Here is an 18,330-nt window from a genome sequence, read left to right as displayed (position 1 = left end):
CAGAAGTTAAAGCATCCACATCATAAGCTCAGGCTAACTTTACGCATTGAACAAAAATCATTCATTCAAAGAAAGTATAAGCAAGAGTTTCACCAATCTAAACTATCAAATGCTTCATTCATCTGACAACTTTTGAAAGCAAATTTACTCTAAGAAAATCTATTCTATTGTTGAAGAAAGATATGTAACCATGCAACCACTTAATAAGACTTCAAAGCAAAATCTGCAAATGAACTTTTTATTATTCAAGTAGCTCTAAGCAACAATTTCTTAAATCTCTCCACAACACAATGAAATGAGAGAACAAGAGTTTATATAGAGTTTCTGAAAACAAATGAAAGGCCGAGATTGATCTAAGATCAACGACTGAGATTAAGACAACACAACCCTAATTAAGGTTTCCCAAAATAACACTAGAAACAAATGCATGATAGACAAGTGGCGTGAATAGTCATTTCCTAGGAAGACACATCCTTATCCTTGCGAGAAGTAGTGTGTTCAATGAATTTGGACACAATTAGGTTGACCTCCTCCATGGTGACATGTGGCAGCATATTGACCCTGTATTCCCATTCGTCCAAGTTGTCTGCACAAGCGGCAAATGCAATCTCCCATTCTAGCTCTTGTTTTTGGAAGGCATCTCGAATGGACAAGAATATTGATGCCTTGGTCAAATTTTGCTTCAGGACTGGTCTAGTGATTGTGAAGAAAATTTCTAGAGTTTTGCGCTTCAGATTTTCTAGCCGCATATCACTTTCTCGGATGGTCTTCGTTTCCACCAAATCAGCAGTCACAAGGAAAATTTTACTCTGTATTTCTTTAATTTGCTCCTCAGACTTGACACTTTAAGCCTTTACCTTCTCCAAGACTTCGCTGTGTGGAACCAATGCCCAATGCCATGTGTTGAAGTCATATGCGGCCCCTGCTGCAATTATCTTTCCATCAATTAGTTCCCGTTTAGGCATGCCTTTCATCACTCTAAGGTAAGGGATAACTCTATCCTGAATATCCTGGAGGTCGGCCCATCCTTCTGCCATGTTTGCAATTCCGGAAAGCAAGAAGGAGGTCTATCAATACATTAGCATCAATTTATCCATGAATTTGGCTGTTTCTTCTCTTTTGTTGGCCATCCATTGTTTAGCTTCTCTGGCTGTCAATTATTCTTCTTCAAAATTTTCAACTGCTTCTTGCGAGGATTTCAAAAGTGGAGGAGCTGCTACATAGCCTTGGTTAAGTGGCTTGGTCAAGTGCTGAATGTATTCTTTTAGGCGCTCAATTTCCCTTTTGCATTCTCTCTTCTTTCCTACCTCTTTATCCAGTCTCGCCTGCATGGAAGTGATTGAATTATCTAAGTCTTCCACCTCTTGACCCTTTATAGTTGGTCCCAAGTCAAAGGTGGTAATTTCATACTCCTGATGAGTTATATCTTCGTTTTACTTGTTTACTTTTGGTACAACAATTTGGATTGTACGACAACCTGTCTCATCTCTCTGGATTGTGGAAAACTTTTTGGTAGGCTTCTTAGCAGCAACTTTACCTAATCTGGCCAAGAAATCAGCCGTGTCATCTTCTTCTTCCTGGACTTCCACCGGTATTTTTACTTTCAATCTTTCTTTTAGCTAGTCAGGAATTGTAGGCTGCTCAATGCCTTCCTCTTCCTGATTACTCTCTTCACATGGAATATTTAGACCTCCTCGAGGAGCAGAAATCATTCCCTCTTGAAACTCATCGCTCAGAATATCCATTTCATTATCGGATTCCAATATCTTTGTGCCTATAGGAGATGGAGGTTCTTCATCTTCCTATTGGACTGTCATCATATTTCCCTCATGGATTGGAGAAGGAATTTTTATTTCATCAAGTGGCTGATCCTCGATAAGGCTGCCCAAATTCCTAGATGTATTAGAATGGGGTGGCTTTGACCTCTGCTTCTTTTGAGCAAGTTCCTCATTCGCGACTTCCTTCCCTTTTGACCTTGAATGGTCATCAACTGCTTCCTTCCTTTTTCTTGAATTGATGCTTTCAACTATCCTGACACTTTCTTCATTGGAAGAGTATGATTCCATGGCGCCCATCAGGTTATATGTGAGAGTTACACCTCTTCGCATCAGCTCTTGGACCTACTGGTCAACCCACCATTGCGAATATTTGACAACTGGCCACATCAAGGTGGTTAGATCAGCAAGTTTTGGTTCTGACCATCGTACAGGAGGAAGAGGCCAATTTTCATCAAAGCGCGACTGAGTGTATCCTCCATCGTCCTCCAATTGATTAGGCACACGAAAGAGCTCAATTGTTCTAATTAAGCTTACAAGCAGTCTAGAGCAAAGCCTTTTCCTGACTTTGAACTCATCTGCAACATTTGCCCAAAAATCTTCTAAGTCAATCCTATGTTTGTACTTTTCTTTGTTCACTGATCCAATGTGGTTATAAGGATCAAAATCATCTCGGGATCGGTAGAGTGTGAATGGGTATCACTACATCTCCAATCTGACACTTAGTTGCTTGTGCTGTTGGGCAAGATTCCAACATATTTTTGATGAAAAATGGAAAGGAAATAGCCGCCTTCTGCTTTGTTCTTTGGAAGCCCTAATATGTTTCCAGCTGCCTAAGGACTTCAAGTAAGACCATTCTATTGGTGGGATAAATCAGAAGCCGATAAGGACATCCGGTAAACCCCTGAACTCTTATGTATGTGAATCTCGGAAACTAAATAAACCAGGATCCATACTTGCTTATCAAACTTTTGGCTTTTGGAGTGTGTCTTTGATGGGTTCCTCCTTGCAATGTTCTAGTGATATACATAAAAAATGCATCATTTGCTTGCTTGAAGTGGGTCTTCTCGGTAAGATGCAGCTGCGGGTACCATTGCCTACCACGCCTCTAGAAATCAATCCAGTGTATCACAAGTTTCTTACCAGCAGGTAGACTATGTAGGCGCTCATGTAGAAGGACTTCGTCCTTTCCAAATTCCTCAATTGTTCGCCAAGATTATCACTGATTATTTGGGACCAATTGAACATTTAACTCCAAAAGTGATCTCATAAATGAAATAATACATCCACGTCTCGAATGGTGCAACCTTAAGGGTTGTCCATTACTCTATTCAATAGTAAAATGAGATTGCCATAGTCCTCCTTGAAGCCAGTGTGGAATTGCTTCTTTGGTGCTTTCTTGAGGCTGGGTCTTGGCTTTTCCAGCCACGACTTATTAACATTTGTTGTACAAAGTTCACGCTGATCTTTATAAAGTCTTCTAGTTTCCTCCTTAGTTTTATATGAAGTCCTGTTGTAGCTCGGAATCCTGAATGCTTCCTTGATGGCTAATTCTCCAAGATGAGCTAAGACTCTTCCATCCGGCACAACAATTTCTCTTTCTTGGGTATTGTAGTGTATGACACATTCAACCATTAGTTCTGCACACTCCATGGCTGGTGGAAATGCAGCTGGCTGTACGATGCCATCTCTCATCATCGGGCGAGCAATGGGTGTAGGCAAGAATCCATCTAGCCCATATCTTTTACCTCAGAATATCAGTTTCAGCCTGTCAAAAAGCTAAAATTCTGTGAAAAATCAGACTGAAAATGGACGAATTCGGCTAAATGCTTAGCAGATTTCAAGAAATAAATGTTAAAGACAGAAGAAATCAGTCAAGAATGTGAAGTTTTGAACTTCTGGAATTTATTTTTTACTGATTTTGGTGAAAATTTGCCTTGACTTCTAAAAATTCTGTCTTTAACTCATAAGAAACACTTTATTCTCTAGGAATTATGTCCTCCTCTTAGAAAATTTTACTTATTCTCTGCCTTCCTCTTAAATTTTTTTCTCTTTCTCCAAAAATTCTTCTTCAAAAATCTATCTTTCACCGTTTGCAATCAAACTTTCAACCTTCAGACTTGATAATGAATTTGAAGTGATAGGTTGAGTTGATATAGAGTTGAGAAGTTCTATTTTTAGGAAGCTTCATGTTATTTTCGTTTTTTTATGTTTTTCCTTAGGTGCATCGAACTTGGACATGTTTTATCTCTTTGAAAATAGAAGCTCAATCTCCTCTATGGGTGATTTGGCATGGAATCTTCTAGGTGCTTCTTGAGCTTGAAAATTTTCCAAAGTGTTGAAAAATTGAATTTAATTTTTTTTCTTTCTAAGTGTTCTAAGTTTTTGAACTTTATTTTTCCAACTCTTCCAATTATGGCGAATTTTTATTAAATCCATGGCAAACTTTATGTATTTCTCATGCTTTGGTGATCATCATGCCAATTTCATGTAGGCGAACTTCTTATTCACTCTACCAAATGGAGGGGCAGACTTGCTAATTGTTTGGACATTTCAACTTAAGTGCCAAGGCGGACTTTGACATTGTTTGGACAAGTTCATCTTTGCCTTGGCGAACTTTACCTTCTCGTGGCACATGGCAGACTTCACCTTAGTTTTAGCATGTTAAGTTTCTTTTCAACCTTACCATCTTAACCTTCCTCCAAGGCAGACTTTGTGACTTTATTGGACATCCTTCATAGGGGGGCGGACTTGAAGAGAGTTTGGACATCCTTCCATACGCTTGGGCGGACTTTGATATTGTTTAGCCACTTAACCCCTTGGGCGGACCTTACCTTGTGCCGGACATTGTTCTTTTGATCATCCTTGGGCGGGGTTCACTCTTCCTTCGCCATGTTTTTCTCTGCTTGGGTGGACATGGCATAGGTCTTGCCATATTTTCCTACCTTCGTAGGGCGGACTTTGAAGTTGGCCGAACATCTTTGCCTTTGAGGGCGGACTTGGCAATTGATGTGCCATAAGCATGGCGGACTTCACCTTTGTCCAGCCATCCTAGGGCGCACTTGACCAATTTCATGTCATCTCTTCTTGAGTGGACTTTGGTAGGTGTTGTGCCATGTTTTCATATGCTAGGCGGACTTTAGACTCTTTGTGCCATTTGACATAGGCGGACTTAGTGATTTCCATGCCATTTTCTTCAAACCATGGCAGACTTGGCAGCATGTTGGACAATGCTTGGAGCGGACTTCAACCTCCATTCGCTATGCCCTCCTTTGTTTCGGCGGATTTTATGGTCTTTTGGACATCCTCCAATAGCTGGGCGGACTTTGTGCTGCTTTTGCCATGCCTTCCTTGTTGGCATTGTGTTGTCGTTGATGTCAACCAGTATAGGATGGCTACCGATATAAGAGATGTACGTGCAACACTGTCATTGATGCATACCAGATGTGATATCTTTGATGTCACCTAGTATTGCAGTTCACCGGTAAAGGAGAGAATGTCATTCAGTACCATGATCATTGGAGCCACCGGTACACAAGTTAGTGCCTGACTTATGTGGGAGATATGGACAGGACCAGTATGATATAACAAACTGTAAATGATGACATCCAAGATGTTGGTCTGTTGATTGTGATGAAGAGGCAAAATGTTATCAAGAATCACGTCAACACTAGAGGAGAAGGATGTACAAGCCACCGGTACACTGTGTGGATGCTGAACAACAGGACTCCCACCGGATAAAGATGCAGTCACCATGTGAAGAGATGACTAATAGTAAGTGTGCCCCAACCGGATCACATGTGCCTGTTTCAAGATATTCTGCACAAACAGGGAAGCCACACGAGTGCATTGCAGGATGCAGATGACAAGGATTCACTCCCACCGGTAAGTGGAGCTTACCTCCTATTATGCAAAGTATGCATCATAGTTCTGTGAGATAAGTCAGAAGAGTTAAAGGCAGGTGTTTGAAGGCTCACACTAAATCTATTGGTTAAACAATTGGATGCCTTAGGTGCATAAAATCAGAGATGTGCATCGGATCAGAAAGAGCTGGCATGTTGAGTTGCCGGGACAGATGAAGAGTGATGGGTTTGTCACTTTGACAAACCGGTTGAGATGATGTCCGGTCTTGTAAATGTTATTCGATTTTCAATTTAAGATGCAAGTTATATTCAAGGTTGTTCTTCTTCTATATGTTATTTCTTAATATAATGGATCTGATTATTGTTTGGTATGATGTAGATGGAGAAGAAGCATTTATCGATTTCAATGTCCTTCTCATCATTATCGATTGATATATATATATATATATATATATATATATGCTAATGAGGAGGATCAAGCAATACCTTGACCGGTCATGTCTAATGGACCGATCAAGATATTACTTGATCGCACCTCTTAGAACCATAATCGCATTTTACCTTGTACCAATCGGCATGTATAAGTTACTAATCGGTGTGTATATCATAACAAGTGAGCCGATACTAACCGGCGTATATGTTATTAACAAATGCACCGATACTAATCGGTATGTAGTCTTTAATAATCTCGATAACAATCGGTGTTTACGTAGTTAACGTGTTTGACTGATAATAATCGGTTTGCAAATAATTAACAAGGTAAACCGATACCAATCGGTATTTGTACTTTATGATTTGCAACCGATAATTTAGACATTGATCGGAATAAGTTAGGTTATATATCGAAGAATGATCATTAGATGAAGGAATGATAAATGAAGTCTTATCATAGTCTATTGATAAGATAGATGATTGAATGAGAGACTTCATTTATCTCTCATTCAATCATTTATCTTACCGAGGCTATCATGTATCAACAGGTCTGATGATGAAGAAGGCAAGGCTGAGCAGCTGCAGATAGAGAGTGCAACCGACATGCAAATGTCTCAGATGGAAACAGTTCAAGGTTGATGATATGGTGTCATCAAGGAGTTTACCGGTAAGTATGTCCACCGGTAATGCTATCAAAGTGTAGATGCAGAAGACCCCCATCTGATGAGGATGTGCATAAGGTAGTTTAGCAATTTTGCTGATTGATTGAGTGTTCCACCAGAAGAGAAGAAAGGTGCAATTTTGATGACAGACCGGTTAAGGGATTAACCGGCAGGGTTAGTAAGCCGGTAGATGAACCCGGTAATGGAGTTGGTTGGTGATCCCATTCGTACCGACACAGATGATCCAGCAAAGGTGGATGCCGACACAGGGGCCACGTGGAGGTGAAGTGGCATGCATGCACAGGTCGGCATGTTGAGTCGCTGAAGTGTCAGGCGGTGAGGTAGATGGTGATAGGTCGACATTTATGTTGATTGCGTGATTCACGGGATGTGCAACAGGTGTTTGCGGCTCGAGGTCAGGCGGACAACAAAGATCCAACACAGACTGTTTGAGCAGATCGAGGCAGGTGAAGGGAACCGCAAAACCATTCTTGGTGATCGACCAAGAAATCCGTTGACAGATTAAAAGCAGATTGCTAAATATAGGTGTGTTTTGGAAGGCACGACAATGACAGGATTGATTGATGAGTTACAGCTCATCAATCTAGGCGATTAGATCGGATGAGATCTGATTGGTTTTGGTTTGCCTCGTGGTTGTTGAGGAAATCCTAACCGCTTGAAGTTTGAATTGGTTTTGGTTTGCATCGTGGTTGTTGAGGAAATCCTAACCGCCTGAAGTTTGAATTGGTTTTTGGCGGGAAAACCAAGTTATAATTATGCAAGCCAAAATCAATGAAGGTTGCCGCTCAGCCGCTTGATGAGAGAGTATTGCTGCTTAGGGAGTGAAATCAATCAAGTGCTCATCAAGCAGAAGAAGAAGAGACTGAGTGTGAGGAAGAACAGGGTTGAAGTGTTCAATCAGTATCAGTGAAGCCACCGGTAGTCAGCCATTGAGTCTGACAGAGGAGAGAATCGACAGTGACCATACCGACAGAGAAGAGTTGCAGAGAAGGCAAGCATAGAACTAACAGAAGATAGTATCGGTGGAGAGCAGCAGTGTAGCAGAGAGAAGCGACAGAGAGAAGAACCGATATAGAAGAAGAAGAGACTGAACAGGTGTAGGTGCAACAAAGAGTAAGGTTGGAGCAGGAGATAAGGCTGTAGCAGTGAGTGGGTCAGCAGAGAACCGATAGTGGACTGTATAGAAGATCCGGCAAAGAGATTTGAAGAAGAGTTACAAAGTTCATTTGTAACATGACTATTACTTTTGTATTTGAATGTACTCATAGTAGACCACTGAGTTGGAGCTTGGTGTAGGGGTTGTAGCCCTAAATCAGGGGTTGGTGCTCCCTGGGTTGGTGCCCTAAACATTGTAATTAGAGTTTCATTGTGAGACTGGATTGGAGTAGTAGACTCCAACAGCATTTCTCATCAAGGTTTTTCCCATCTTGGGTTTTCCTCGTATATGCTGGTGTTATGTGATGTCCCTTTTATGTGTGAGTGCATTTGTGATAGTCTCCCATCTAACCGGTATGTTTGCTTTCTGTTAGATTTGATAACCGGTATACACACATAGGATAGATAAAGGGAAAAGTTTGCAAACCACTGATTCACCCCCCTCTCAGTGGTACATTGTGTCTAACAATTGGTATCAGAGCCTAGGTTCCCGGTTGATAAGCTTTCTCTAGCTTGGGTAGATTCTGGCTTAAGGACACAATGGTCTGTTTAGTGTCGATCCCTGCTCCAGTATTTGATGGTTCAAACTATTCCATTTGGAGTTGTAGAATGGGAGTATACTTGTCCTCCCTAGGGTTTGATGTATGGATGTCAGTTGTTAATGGCTATGATAGTTTCTGGAAGCAAAAATAGCCATTATTACCAATGACTCATGTCCCTTGCAATGAGAAATCAGAAATGGTCAAAGATAAAATAAAATTCAAAATTCAAAAAAATAAAAATTAAGTTTGATAAATTAGAGAGATGCCATAGTACAGCTGTACAATGACAGGACTAGGTTCATCATTCATTGTAGGTGGGATCATATGAACATACCTCTTTGCACATGGCATCCTATGAAGTGAACCCAAGATAGTATTTGGATAACTATGGGAGAACAATTTGCATCGATGATGTAAGGTGAGTCAGGTTTCTGTGTTGCTGTTCATAAGATGTATATTTCGGAAGCCATGCGGCATCATGGGCAGTGTCTTCAGTTTGAAAAATACAGGGCGCTTTCTACAAGCAAAACTATTAAAGGTAGTTATGTAACGTGAGTATTCTTTTATCTCGACAATGTTGTTTTTCTGTTAAGTATTTTGTCACTAAATTTAGACAAATTTTTAAATGTTTTTAATATCTGCATTGCTTCTGACCTGCACCACACCACCCCCTGAAAGAATAAACCAAAATTTTCTGGATGTTTTGAGAATGTGTCCCTCTGTTCCAGGAACTTGTGTAACATTACATCTGACCGTTGAGTAGGAAGTGCCAACTGCTAATTTTCTTCCTTCTCTGGTAGTTACCATGTGTTCAAATTACTAAATTCTTGAATAATATTTTAGCAGAAGTTTCAGCTGGTTAACAAAACTCTTTTAACTCTTTCTAAATGCAGAAATTCAAAATATATTAGTAGTCTTTGTAAGTGAAACTGAAAACAATACTTAAATTATAAATGTTACTAGAAGTTTAAAGTCCTATCAGTGGGAAAAAGGTGTTATTTTTGAGGCAGCATATGTATGGAGCAGAAATCATACTGTACAAGCCGTGGCAAATGCGCTTCATTAAAAATTTAAAAAACATGAAATATAGTAGTGTAGTCTATTCTAATATTATATTAGTGCATTATTTGTTTTTATTTTTTAAGTATGATTTCCTGCTGAAGTTAGGTTGCAGGTAACATTGTGCTCTATTTTAGCATTTCATTTATACACATTACTCCAAGGATGCAATATGAATTTTTAGACATACCATGCAATTCTTGACAAAGAATAGAAAATCATTGAGGCGAACTGTGGACCACTTGGATTCCTTGGTGACGCGACAACTTCCACGCACATGAGAACTCGTGTTTTCTTAAAACTATAAGCAACTGCTTTATTTGTTCCAGGGGATTATAGAATTTTTCCAGATCATGCTAGTTTGTATCATCTTCCACTGAAATTTAACTTTTCAATGTAATAATTCCTGTCATTTTAATTGTAATTTGCAGAGTACATCAAATTCATACAAGCACATGATGCTTTATAAGTTGATTTCAACTAGGTGCATTTTTCATTCTAAAACAATTCTCTTGAAAGGTGTTGTCAAATGCTATTCATTTTACCTGCATGGTTGATAATTGAATTGTAGTGCTGAATCTTGAGAGCGTTTAACATGTTAGAATACTGCTTTATTTGATGCTAAAGATTAAGTATTTGGGTTGTCTTTCAGCTGGCATACACAAACTAAATATTTTATGGGCACTTCTGTTATGCACTTGATATATAGTTTGATTTGGAAGTTCCTAATGAATTCTTTGGAATTATTAGTTCTCCTTGGCTTATACATATTGTTTGGCACTATTAAAATATGCAAGCAATTTTTGTAGCTTTTATATTTTAAACGTAAATATATCTTGTGTTTGTCAAGTTTGCATAGATCTACATACTGCCAACAAGTTTATATCTACATACGAAATAGTGGCTAGCATGAGAGTAGAGGATAACGTGATAAAAGGAACCTGTTAGGAGACAAAGTGGTGATTGTGGCTACAATGGGAATGTGTGTAAGTCAAGCAAATTTGGTGATTGATTACAACATAGGATTTTGGTCGACAGGACTTGCAAAACATTTTAATTGGGTAGGGGGTGTATAACAAAAATAGATAGGGACTCTAACTTAATGTGAGATGAGGCTCAACATAAATGTTTGGACAGTGAAATATATGTGCTTGCTTGTATGATAATTGGCTTATAGGATACTCATCGTGCACAAGAATTTTGCCACAGCCAAATTGGGGCCAACTTATTCTAAATATATTATGCTTAGAAAGAACATGAGAACATCATAGCCAAGTCTTATGAACCTCCGTATGGTTATCTCGCATGATATAGATGGCTCAAGACATAAGTAGTGACCCTATAGAGGACAAGTTAAGCTCTTGGTATGTGCATTGTGCATCCATTACCAATGTGCAAACCATTTTTAGCCTGGCAGATTAAGCCTGCCACAAGTGTTTACAAAGAGATGCATAAAATCAAGATTGACGTCCCAAATCAACTTTAGTAGGCATTAGTTTTGTTGCAAGTTCGTTTTGATTGTGTTGGGTTAAATACAACTAGCTACGTGTGTAATCTTCTGCGAAGCTGTGACAATATACAGAGTTATTGTGGGAGAGTTCCATCTGCAAACAACATTTAATCCAGTCTATGAGAGCAGGTTTTGCTATATTTATATCTGGCATCGCTATAGGTTTTGCCATCTAGTTTGTGGAGTTTGTGTTGGCATAAAAGGAAGTAGCTATGCACTTGCAGATGCCTGAAATTCTTCAGTCTTAAAAAATTTAATAATCAAATTTTTTTGGGAGTGCACTTAGGCTGTTTCAGTTTTTCTTACTAGAACAATGTTGTCAACTATAAGCTTAGTTTCAGAGAATTCTGAACTATATTTGATATTTAAATTAGATTTTGTTGGCTTGTATACATACAAATAATAAGGAAGAAAATTGAAACCCAAAATAGAATCAACAATGAACAGTAAAAATTACCATAATAAGAACATTAGTGTGTATCATATGCCGAATTTTAAATTTAACTAGGAATCAGTATAAAAAATCTAAAGTTTGAGACTTTTGTATATATGAATTGAAATTTTAATTTTCATTCAAGTGAATTGAATATTGGTTCAATGAAGTTTTTGTGATGTTGCTTTAGTTTAGAGCATGTTTTAGATTTGAATGCAATAATTATTTGGGAGTCATTTGTATTAGTGCTTTGGTGTAGAAGTAATTATGATTTGATCATTTTCAGTAAATATGTGCTTTATTTTTTATGGCATGTTTTTTTATTTGAATTTATTGGCAAGGATTGATTACAGTAATCAAGTGAAATTATTGTTACTTAAAATTTGTTACAATCACGAGTATTTAATATAGTATAATATTTGGGCTATATTAGACTGTATAATATATAGTCATATACATTGTACTATTTTACAATATCTGGAACTAAATTGAGTGGTTGAGGTTCATCTTACATGACTAAAAAATAAGTTATACTTTTGATGTTAGTAAATGATAATTTGTACTTGGTTGAAACTGTCAAATTTTTGTAGAATCGTCTTCAATTGATATCTTAATAAAGTATATTATGATATTGACATGTTGAACTTGAGAACGCTATCCTTTAGGAGGTGCCAATAAGATATCAATGGTAACGAGTAATACTAGTATGAGTTGAGAGGCACATGAGTTTTCCTAAATGATGTCTTCGAATTGTTAACCAATTGGTGCCATAATTTAAGTTACAATAAGTGGTTATGCCTTTATAATCCTTTGATTGGAGATAAAAACAAATATTGAACGATAATTCATATGTGCGCGCACACATATACATATAGTTTTCATCATTTTTTAGTAAATATATGCTTTATTTTTTATGGCATGATATTTTATTTGAATTTATTGGTAAAGATTATTGTTACTTAAAATTTGTTACAATCACGAGTATTTAATATAGTATAATATTTGAGCTATATAGACTGTACATATATAATTATATTTGTTGTGCTATTTTTCATTCTCTAGACTTGAATTGAGTAGTTGAGCTCTCATCTTACGTGACAAAAAATTTAAGGTACTCTTTGGATGATAGTAAATAATAACTTTTACTTGGTTGAAACTATCAAATTTTTGTATAATCATCTTCAATTGACATCATAACAAAGTATATCATGATATTAACATGCTGAACTTGAGAACACTATCCTATAAGAGGTGCCAACAAGATATCAATGTTAGCGAATAATTCTAGTATGAGTTGAGATGTGCATGAGTTTTCCTAAATGATGTATTCAAATTGTTAACTAGTTGGTTCGATAATTTAAGCTACAATAAGTGCTTATGCATTTAAATTCCTTTTCTTAGAGAAAAAAATATATTGAATTATAGGAAGGGGCTTACAGATATGTAGGTGGCCTTTGTAGTTTGTCGTGTTGGCAACCTAGTTGTAAAAGTGTTAAAGATGGTTTGTCTAAAACTTGCTCTTTTGCTGTTTCTTCAGTTTGTCTTCTCTATTTTATTGTGAAATAGTTTGGTTGTAGTTTCACTATTGTTTAGCTCCTCGTTGGACAACATTTATTACATAAGTTTTTTGGGCCCCTTTAAAACCCATTCTAGCCATTTAATAAAAGCAATCACCAACCAAATGAATGAAGCAAAAAATAGATTATTGAAACTTAAATCATGTCGTGGAAACACCCAAAGCCTTGTGCTATAGAAAATAAAATAAATCCCCTCTTTGTAATACAAAATGATTTTATTGTTTTATATTTGGTGCATGCACAATTGACACTTGCAAAAAACATAGTGGATTTGATCTCAACCTTTTATGGATGTAAAAGCAAAGTTGCAAAATTGAAATAACAACTCTAAAGAATAATAAAAATGAACCATCATCATCATTGCAAAGCACATGATAAATCAAGGAGTTTAAAAAACAACGATGCCTCAAAAGGAGCTTGTATGGGCCCAAATAGGGATCTAGAAGGTCCCAAATGAGTATCGTATAGCAACACTTGTGTTAACTATGAATTTTGGAAAATCCATCATCAACATCGTAAATCGCTTGCAATAGATTTAGTGCATTGAAAATAGTCTAAATTAAAAAAAGTTAGGTTGGAAAAGGAGCTTGTACAACCTTAAATGAAGTATGTGAAGGTATACTCTAAAATCCAAAGTCCTAATGGTGACATTAGTTGATGTCATCGTCGACTTTAGTCAAATCTATAAAAAATAGTGGCCTTGCTTGTTTTGAAGATCCACTTAACACTTCTGAATGAAGTATAGGATTAATAAATAAGAGGAGCTTCTAGATTGGTGGAGAGGCCAAAATTAAGGCCAAATTTGGCAATGTTGCTAGAAATAGTTGATTGGTAGATCTAAGGATGTTGCTACGAAAATTGGTGTTGTACAAGTATTATTAAAATTGGTTAAGCTTATTGAATGTAGGCCATGATATGCAAGATCCATATGGGATTCTTTAAGGTACGCATAGACCTTATCAATGGGTTTTGTAGGCTATAAAATGCCACTAAACAACTAGTAGGGCATATGCCAAGTGACACCCATCAATGATTAGACACACAAGCAAGTGTTAACGAAGATGTATAGGGTACATGAATTTGCAAATCTATATTATACAATAATTTTGAATAAATTGCAACCTTTTAAAATGCATACTCATAAATAAATGTTATTAAGACATCTACTACATGCAACTAGGAATATGCTAATCTAACTATGTAGAAATGTGACCCACTTATGCTGTACTGTGTGTGTTGAAAAATGATGACGCCAAACTATTGCAAAACCATAGGGATCCAACAACAAACAATCCTAGTTCTACAATAAAACATTCACCATACACCAATGAAGATACCTAAGAACATGCAAATTAACAAATTGAAACAATAATATCATCTCCATTGTCTCTTGTCTCCATTGATGTTGTTTAATATATTTGCTCTTAGATTTTGTATGTGCACAAGAGCTCGACAAAGAACGGATTATGGTTGTGAAGTCGTTTGATTGCAAGAAGACTTGATAAACGCATTAGCTAGAGTCGATAAGGATGAAAAAATCCTCTTATATAGAAGACACTTTAGAAAATGGAGGGTTACGATTAAGATGTGAAAAGAAATAGACAGTCGGTTAGGATTAAAGGGTAGGTAGAAGGAATAATAAAATAATGAAGGGGGTAAGTAGAAGAAAATTAAAAAATAAATGACGTGTCATAGAGTGAAAAACTAATGAATTAATTAAATCAATAAAGATTCATTTAGATAATACAAGAAATATGACCAATTAAATAAATAAAATATTTATTTAATTTAGGAAAAAGATAATTTAAATAAACAAAAATATTTATTTAAATAAGGAAAGGCTAGACGAGGATTAATGAATTAATTAAATAAGTAAAAAAATATTTAATTAATAGAAGACAGGATAAAATATTTAAACAAATAAAATATTTATTTAATAAAGCTAAGACAATTTTAGTTGTCTACATTGTGTAGTATCGAATATTCCTTAATACAAATTAGGGGCCCTTAAATTTTCTTAGGGGCCCAACCTAGCATTCATGTTTTGACAAAATAATACTTGTCTTTCAAGTTTTTGGGCACTTTAGACATAATGTAGTGATGCAATCGAAATTGGGGGGAGGGCAGGGTGGTCTTACCAAACAACCCAATCTTGTAGCCTTTACATATCATCCCATTGACAATAAAAAATATAAAATAAAGTTTGAAACATATAGTCATAACAAAAGTCTTACAAGAAACAAAATCTAGAAATTTTACAAGAGTTCTAGGCACTTCATGCCTTCAAATCTTCAAACCCTCTTGCCTTCAACTTTCTTGGTTGCACTCTTCTTTGGAAATCTAATTTTTCCCCTTCATCTTACAACTCTCATGGATTCCTTTAACACCTCCAACACACCTGCAAATTATTCTCTCTTTTATCTTTCTCCTCTTGGGAAGCTGATTGCCTACACTCTTATGCAAATCTTCAAAGCAATCTGCAAGTTATTTCTCCAACCTTGTTGTTGATTGCTGATTCTTGACATCATTAAAGGATAAATTTTATAGAGATTAGAACCCTTGTGAGACATCACAAAGAGGCACCCAAATTTGCCCTTTCATTTCCTTTCATTTCCCTTCAATTGTCTTTCGAACTTTTTAATGTATATGCTTGAAATTCTTCACCAAATGCTTCCAAATATGACACCCAAGCTTGCTAAACTATATCAAACAAATTGTTGTTGTAAATTCCTTTTAAAAGTGAATAATAATAAAAAACAATTCGTTCTCTTTACGAAAATTGAAGAGACATTAATTGTTTTTCCAAAATTCTTTAGTTTTCTCCATTTTAATGCCCAAATTGAAAGAATAAGAAAAGAATGAAATGCTAAAGGTATATCTCACAAATGGATTTGAGTAGTTGGACTCCCCTTTCAGGTTGAAGAAAACCTTTTACTAACCTTTTAGTAATCTATAATATTTTTATTCTTCCTTTTCTTCCAACATTTTCCTAGAGCATTTGTCATCCTTCTGCATGCCAAATTGAATCTTCACTCCTCTTTCCTTTTGTGGACTCGCATTCACCATGAACCATCCTCCTCCTCTAGAGACTTTCTCCTCTCCTCTCCTCATTTGTAACATACAACCCACAATCATCTCACCCACCCCCCCAACAAAATCTTACATCATCCACATCACCATTTGCAAAATTCTCATACAAATATGCACCTACAACTCTATAGAGATTGATAGTTTCCATGTGCTCTTCTTCACACTCTTCAACCCTTGATATTGAAATGAAGGAAAATAATTTCCGTCACAAAATATAATAATGTTTACCTAATGTTTCACTGTTGTTATTTTACCTCGTCACCATTGGGCACCATATTCATCTTCTCATCCTTTTCTACAATGCTTGTATCCTCATCTCCATCAATAATCTTTTCAATCCACTCTTCTCCTATTGACAATAAAGCCTCTTTATCTTCTTTATTTGTTGCAACCTCCTCAAGCTCTATTGCTACAACATCTACATCTGCAATAACTACCACACTTTCTTGTACTGCAAAAAAGTCCTCTATCTTTTTTTATCTCCTCTCTTAGTAGGATATATTCTCCATCCTAGCGAATCACCTCATTGTACTTATGATGCTCAAAGTCCATGTTATCAACTTTTGTTGAAACCTCATTATTTCTCACTTCTGCTAATTATCTATCTTTGACCACCACTACATCCATTTCCTCTTCTTCACTCTTTTCCTCCATGCCTTCCAACAAACATGTCAGTGTTGCAAACTCAATATTTTCTATTTTTTCATTTCCTGCAATCAAAATATCATTACACAAATAATACTTCTCTAAGACATCCACTTTAGCCTTGATCTTTAACAACTCCTCGTAAACAAATTTCTTAAATCTCTTGGCTTGCTTCTCTTCCTAATATTTCTCCCAAAACAAAATTCTCGCAGGACTCCTCATGACCTATCTCATCCTCTCCTTCAAACACATATTCTCTACTTCAATAATTTCCTTAGCGACTCCATTGTCCCTCTGCAATTACAAGTCCTCCTTGCAACAAAACTATCAAATCACACTACCCTCTACCAAACAAAGATTCTGGAAGATGTACCTCACAAAAGCCTTTCTACCCACTCTATCTTAGTGGAGGGAGTTGTACACCTTCCCAAATTTATCTCTATTAGAGGATAGAAGTTACAAAATCTCTCTCATGGTTGGAACAATAAAATATTTAAACTTTAATAAATAAACTCTCCCCCATCTCTTTTTTGATCTCTCAACAAAACCTTAACAAGCAAAGAGGCTTTGATACCATTTGATAAGTCAAACTACGCAATCTTGCAGCCGTTACATATTATCTCACAAAAAAAAACACATGATTTTTTTTTCGAAACATATATTCTTTACAAAATTCCTCAAGAACAATTACATATACGAAGGGTTCAACAAGAAACATAATTGAGAAATTTTATAAGAGTTCTAGGCACTTCATGCCTTCATATTTTCAAACCTTCTTACCTTCAACTTTCTTGGTTGCACTCCTCTTTGGAAATATAATTTTTTCCTTCATCTTATAGCTCTCATAGCTGCCTTGAACACCTCTAACACAATTGCAAATTATTCTTTCTCTTCTTTCATCATTCTTCTCTAGGCAAGCTAATTGCCTACACTCTTCCTTATTCAAGTCTTTGGAGCAACCCACAAGTTCTTTCTCTAGCCTTGCTATTGTTGGCTTTTTTTTTCGTAAAATCATTGAAGGCTTCATTTTATAGAGATTCTAATCCTTGTGAGACATCACAAAGAGATACCCAAATATGCCTTTCCATTTCCTTCCAATTGTCTTTTGAGCTTTCTATGTCTATGCTTGAAATTATTCATCAAATGCTTCCAAATATATCACCCAATATTTATAAAATATATCAAACATCTTGTTGTAAATGTTTTTGAAAAGTGAATAAAAACAAGAACCATGTCATGCTCTTTGGGAAATTGAAGAGTCACTGATAGTTTTTCCAAAATTCACTAGTTTCCCCCTCCATTTTGGCACCCAAATAGAAATAACAAGACAAGAATGAAATACCAAAGGTTACTTTATTTATGAAAACTTGTAACACCATAATATTCTCTTGAAGCCCAACCTACAACAAGAATGAAAAATTTAAACATTAAAAATAAAATATTTTTTGGTGATGTAGAATGTTGTGAACCTAGATGCTCATGCATCATGTAGGATCAAATTTGACCAAAAGATTAATCATAGAAAAAATATAGGAAACTCTGAGATGAAAACTGTTCTAGATCTAT

At 36.3% G+C, this 18,330-nt stretch overlaps 1 protein-coding gene across 1 annotated transcript in view; it reads left to right on the top strand.

Moving 5' to 3' along the window:
* The window catches only part of LOC131057044 (uncharacterized), an 86,809-nt gene extending 76,649 nt beyond the window's left edge, over positions 1 to 10,160 (top strand). The window contains exon 5 of the mRNA XM_057991236.1: positions 9,724 to 10,160. Within this exon, the coding sequence (XP_057847219.1) occupies positions 9,724 to 9,790 (67 nt within the window). The 3' untranslated portion in view covers positions 9,791 to 10,160. The remainder of the gene's footprint in view (positions 1 to 9,723) is intronic.
* Positions 10,161 to 18,330: the final 8,170 nt, after the last annotated feature.

The sequence above is a fragment of the Cryptomeria japonica genome, chromosome 8, assembly GCF_030272615.1.
Source record: "Cryptomeria japonica chromosome 8, Sugi_1.0, whole genome shotgun sequence".
Classification (NCBI taxonomy): Eukaryota; Viridiplantae; Streptophyta; class Pinopsida; order Cupressales; family Cupressaceae; genus Cryptomeria; species Cryptomeria japonica.
The sequence above is the reverse complement of the archived record's forward strand: the minus strand, read 5'-3'. Positions and strand labels throughout refer to the sequence as shown.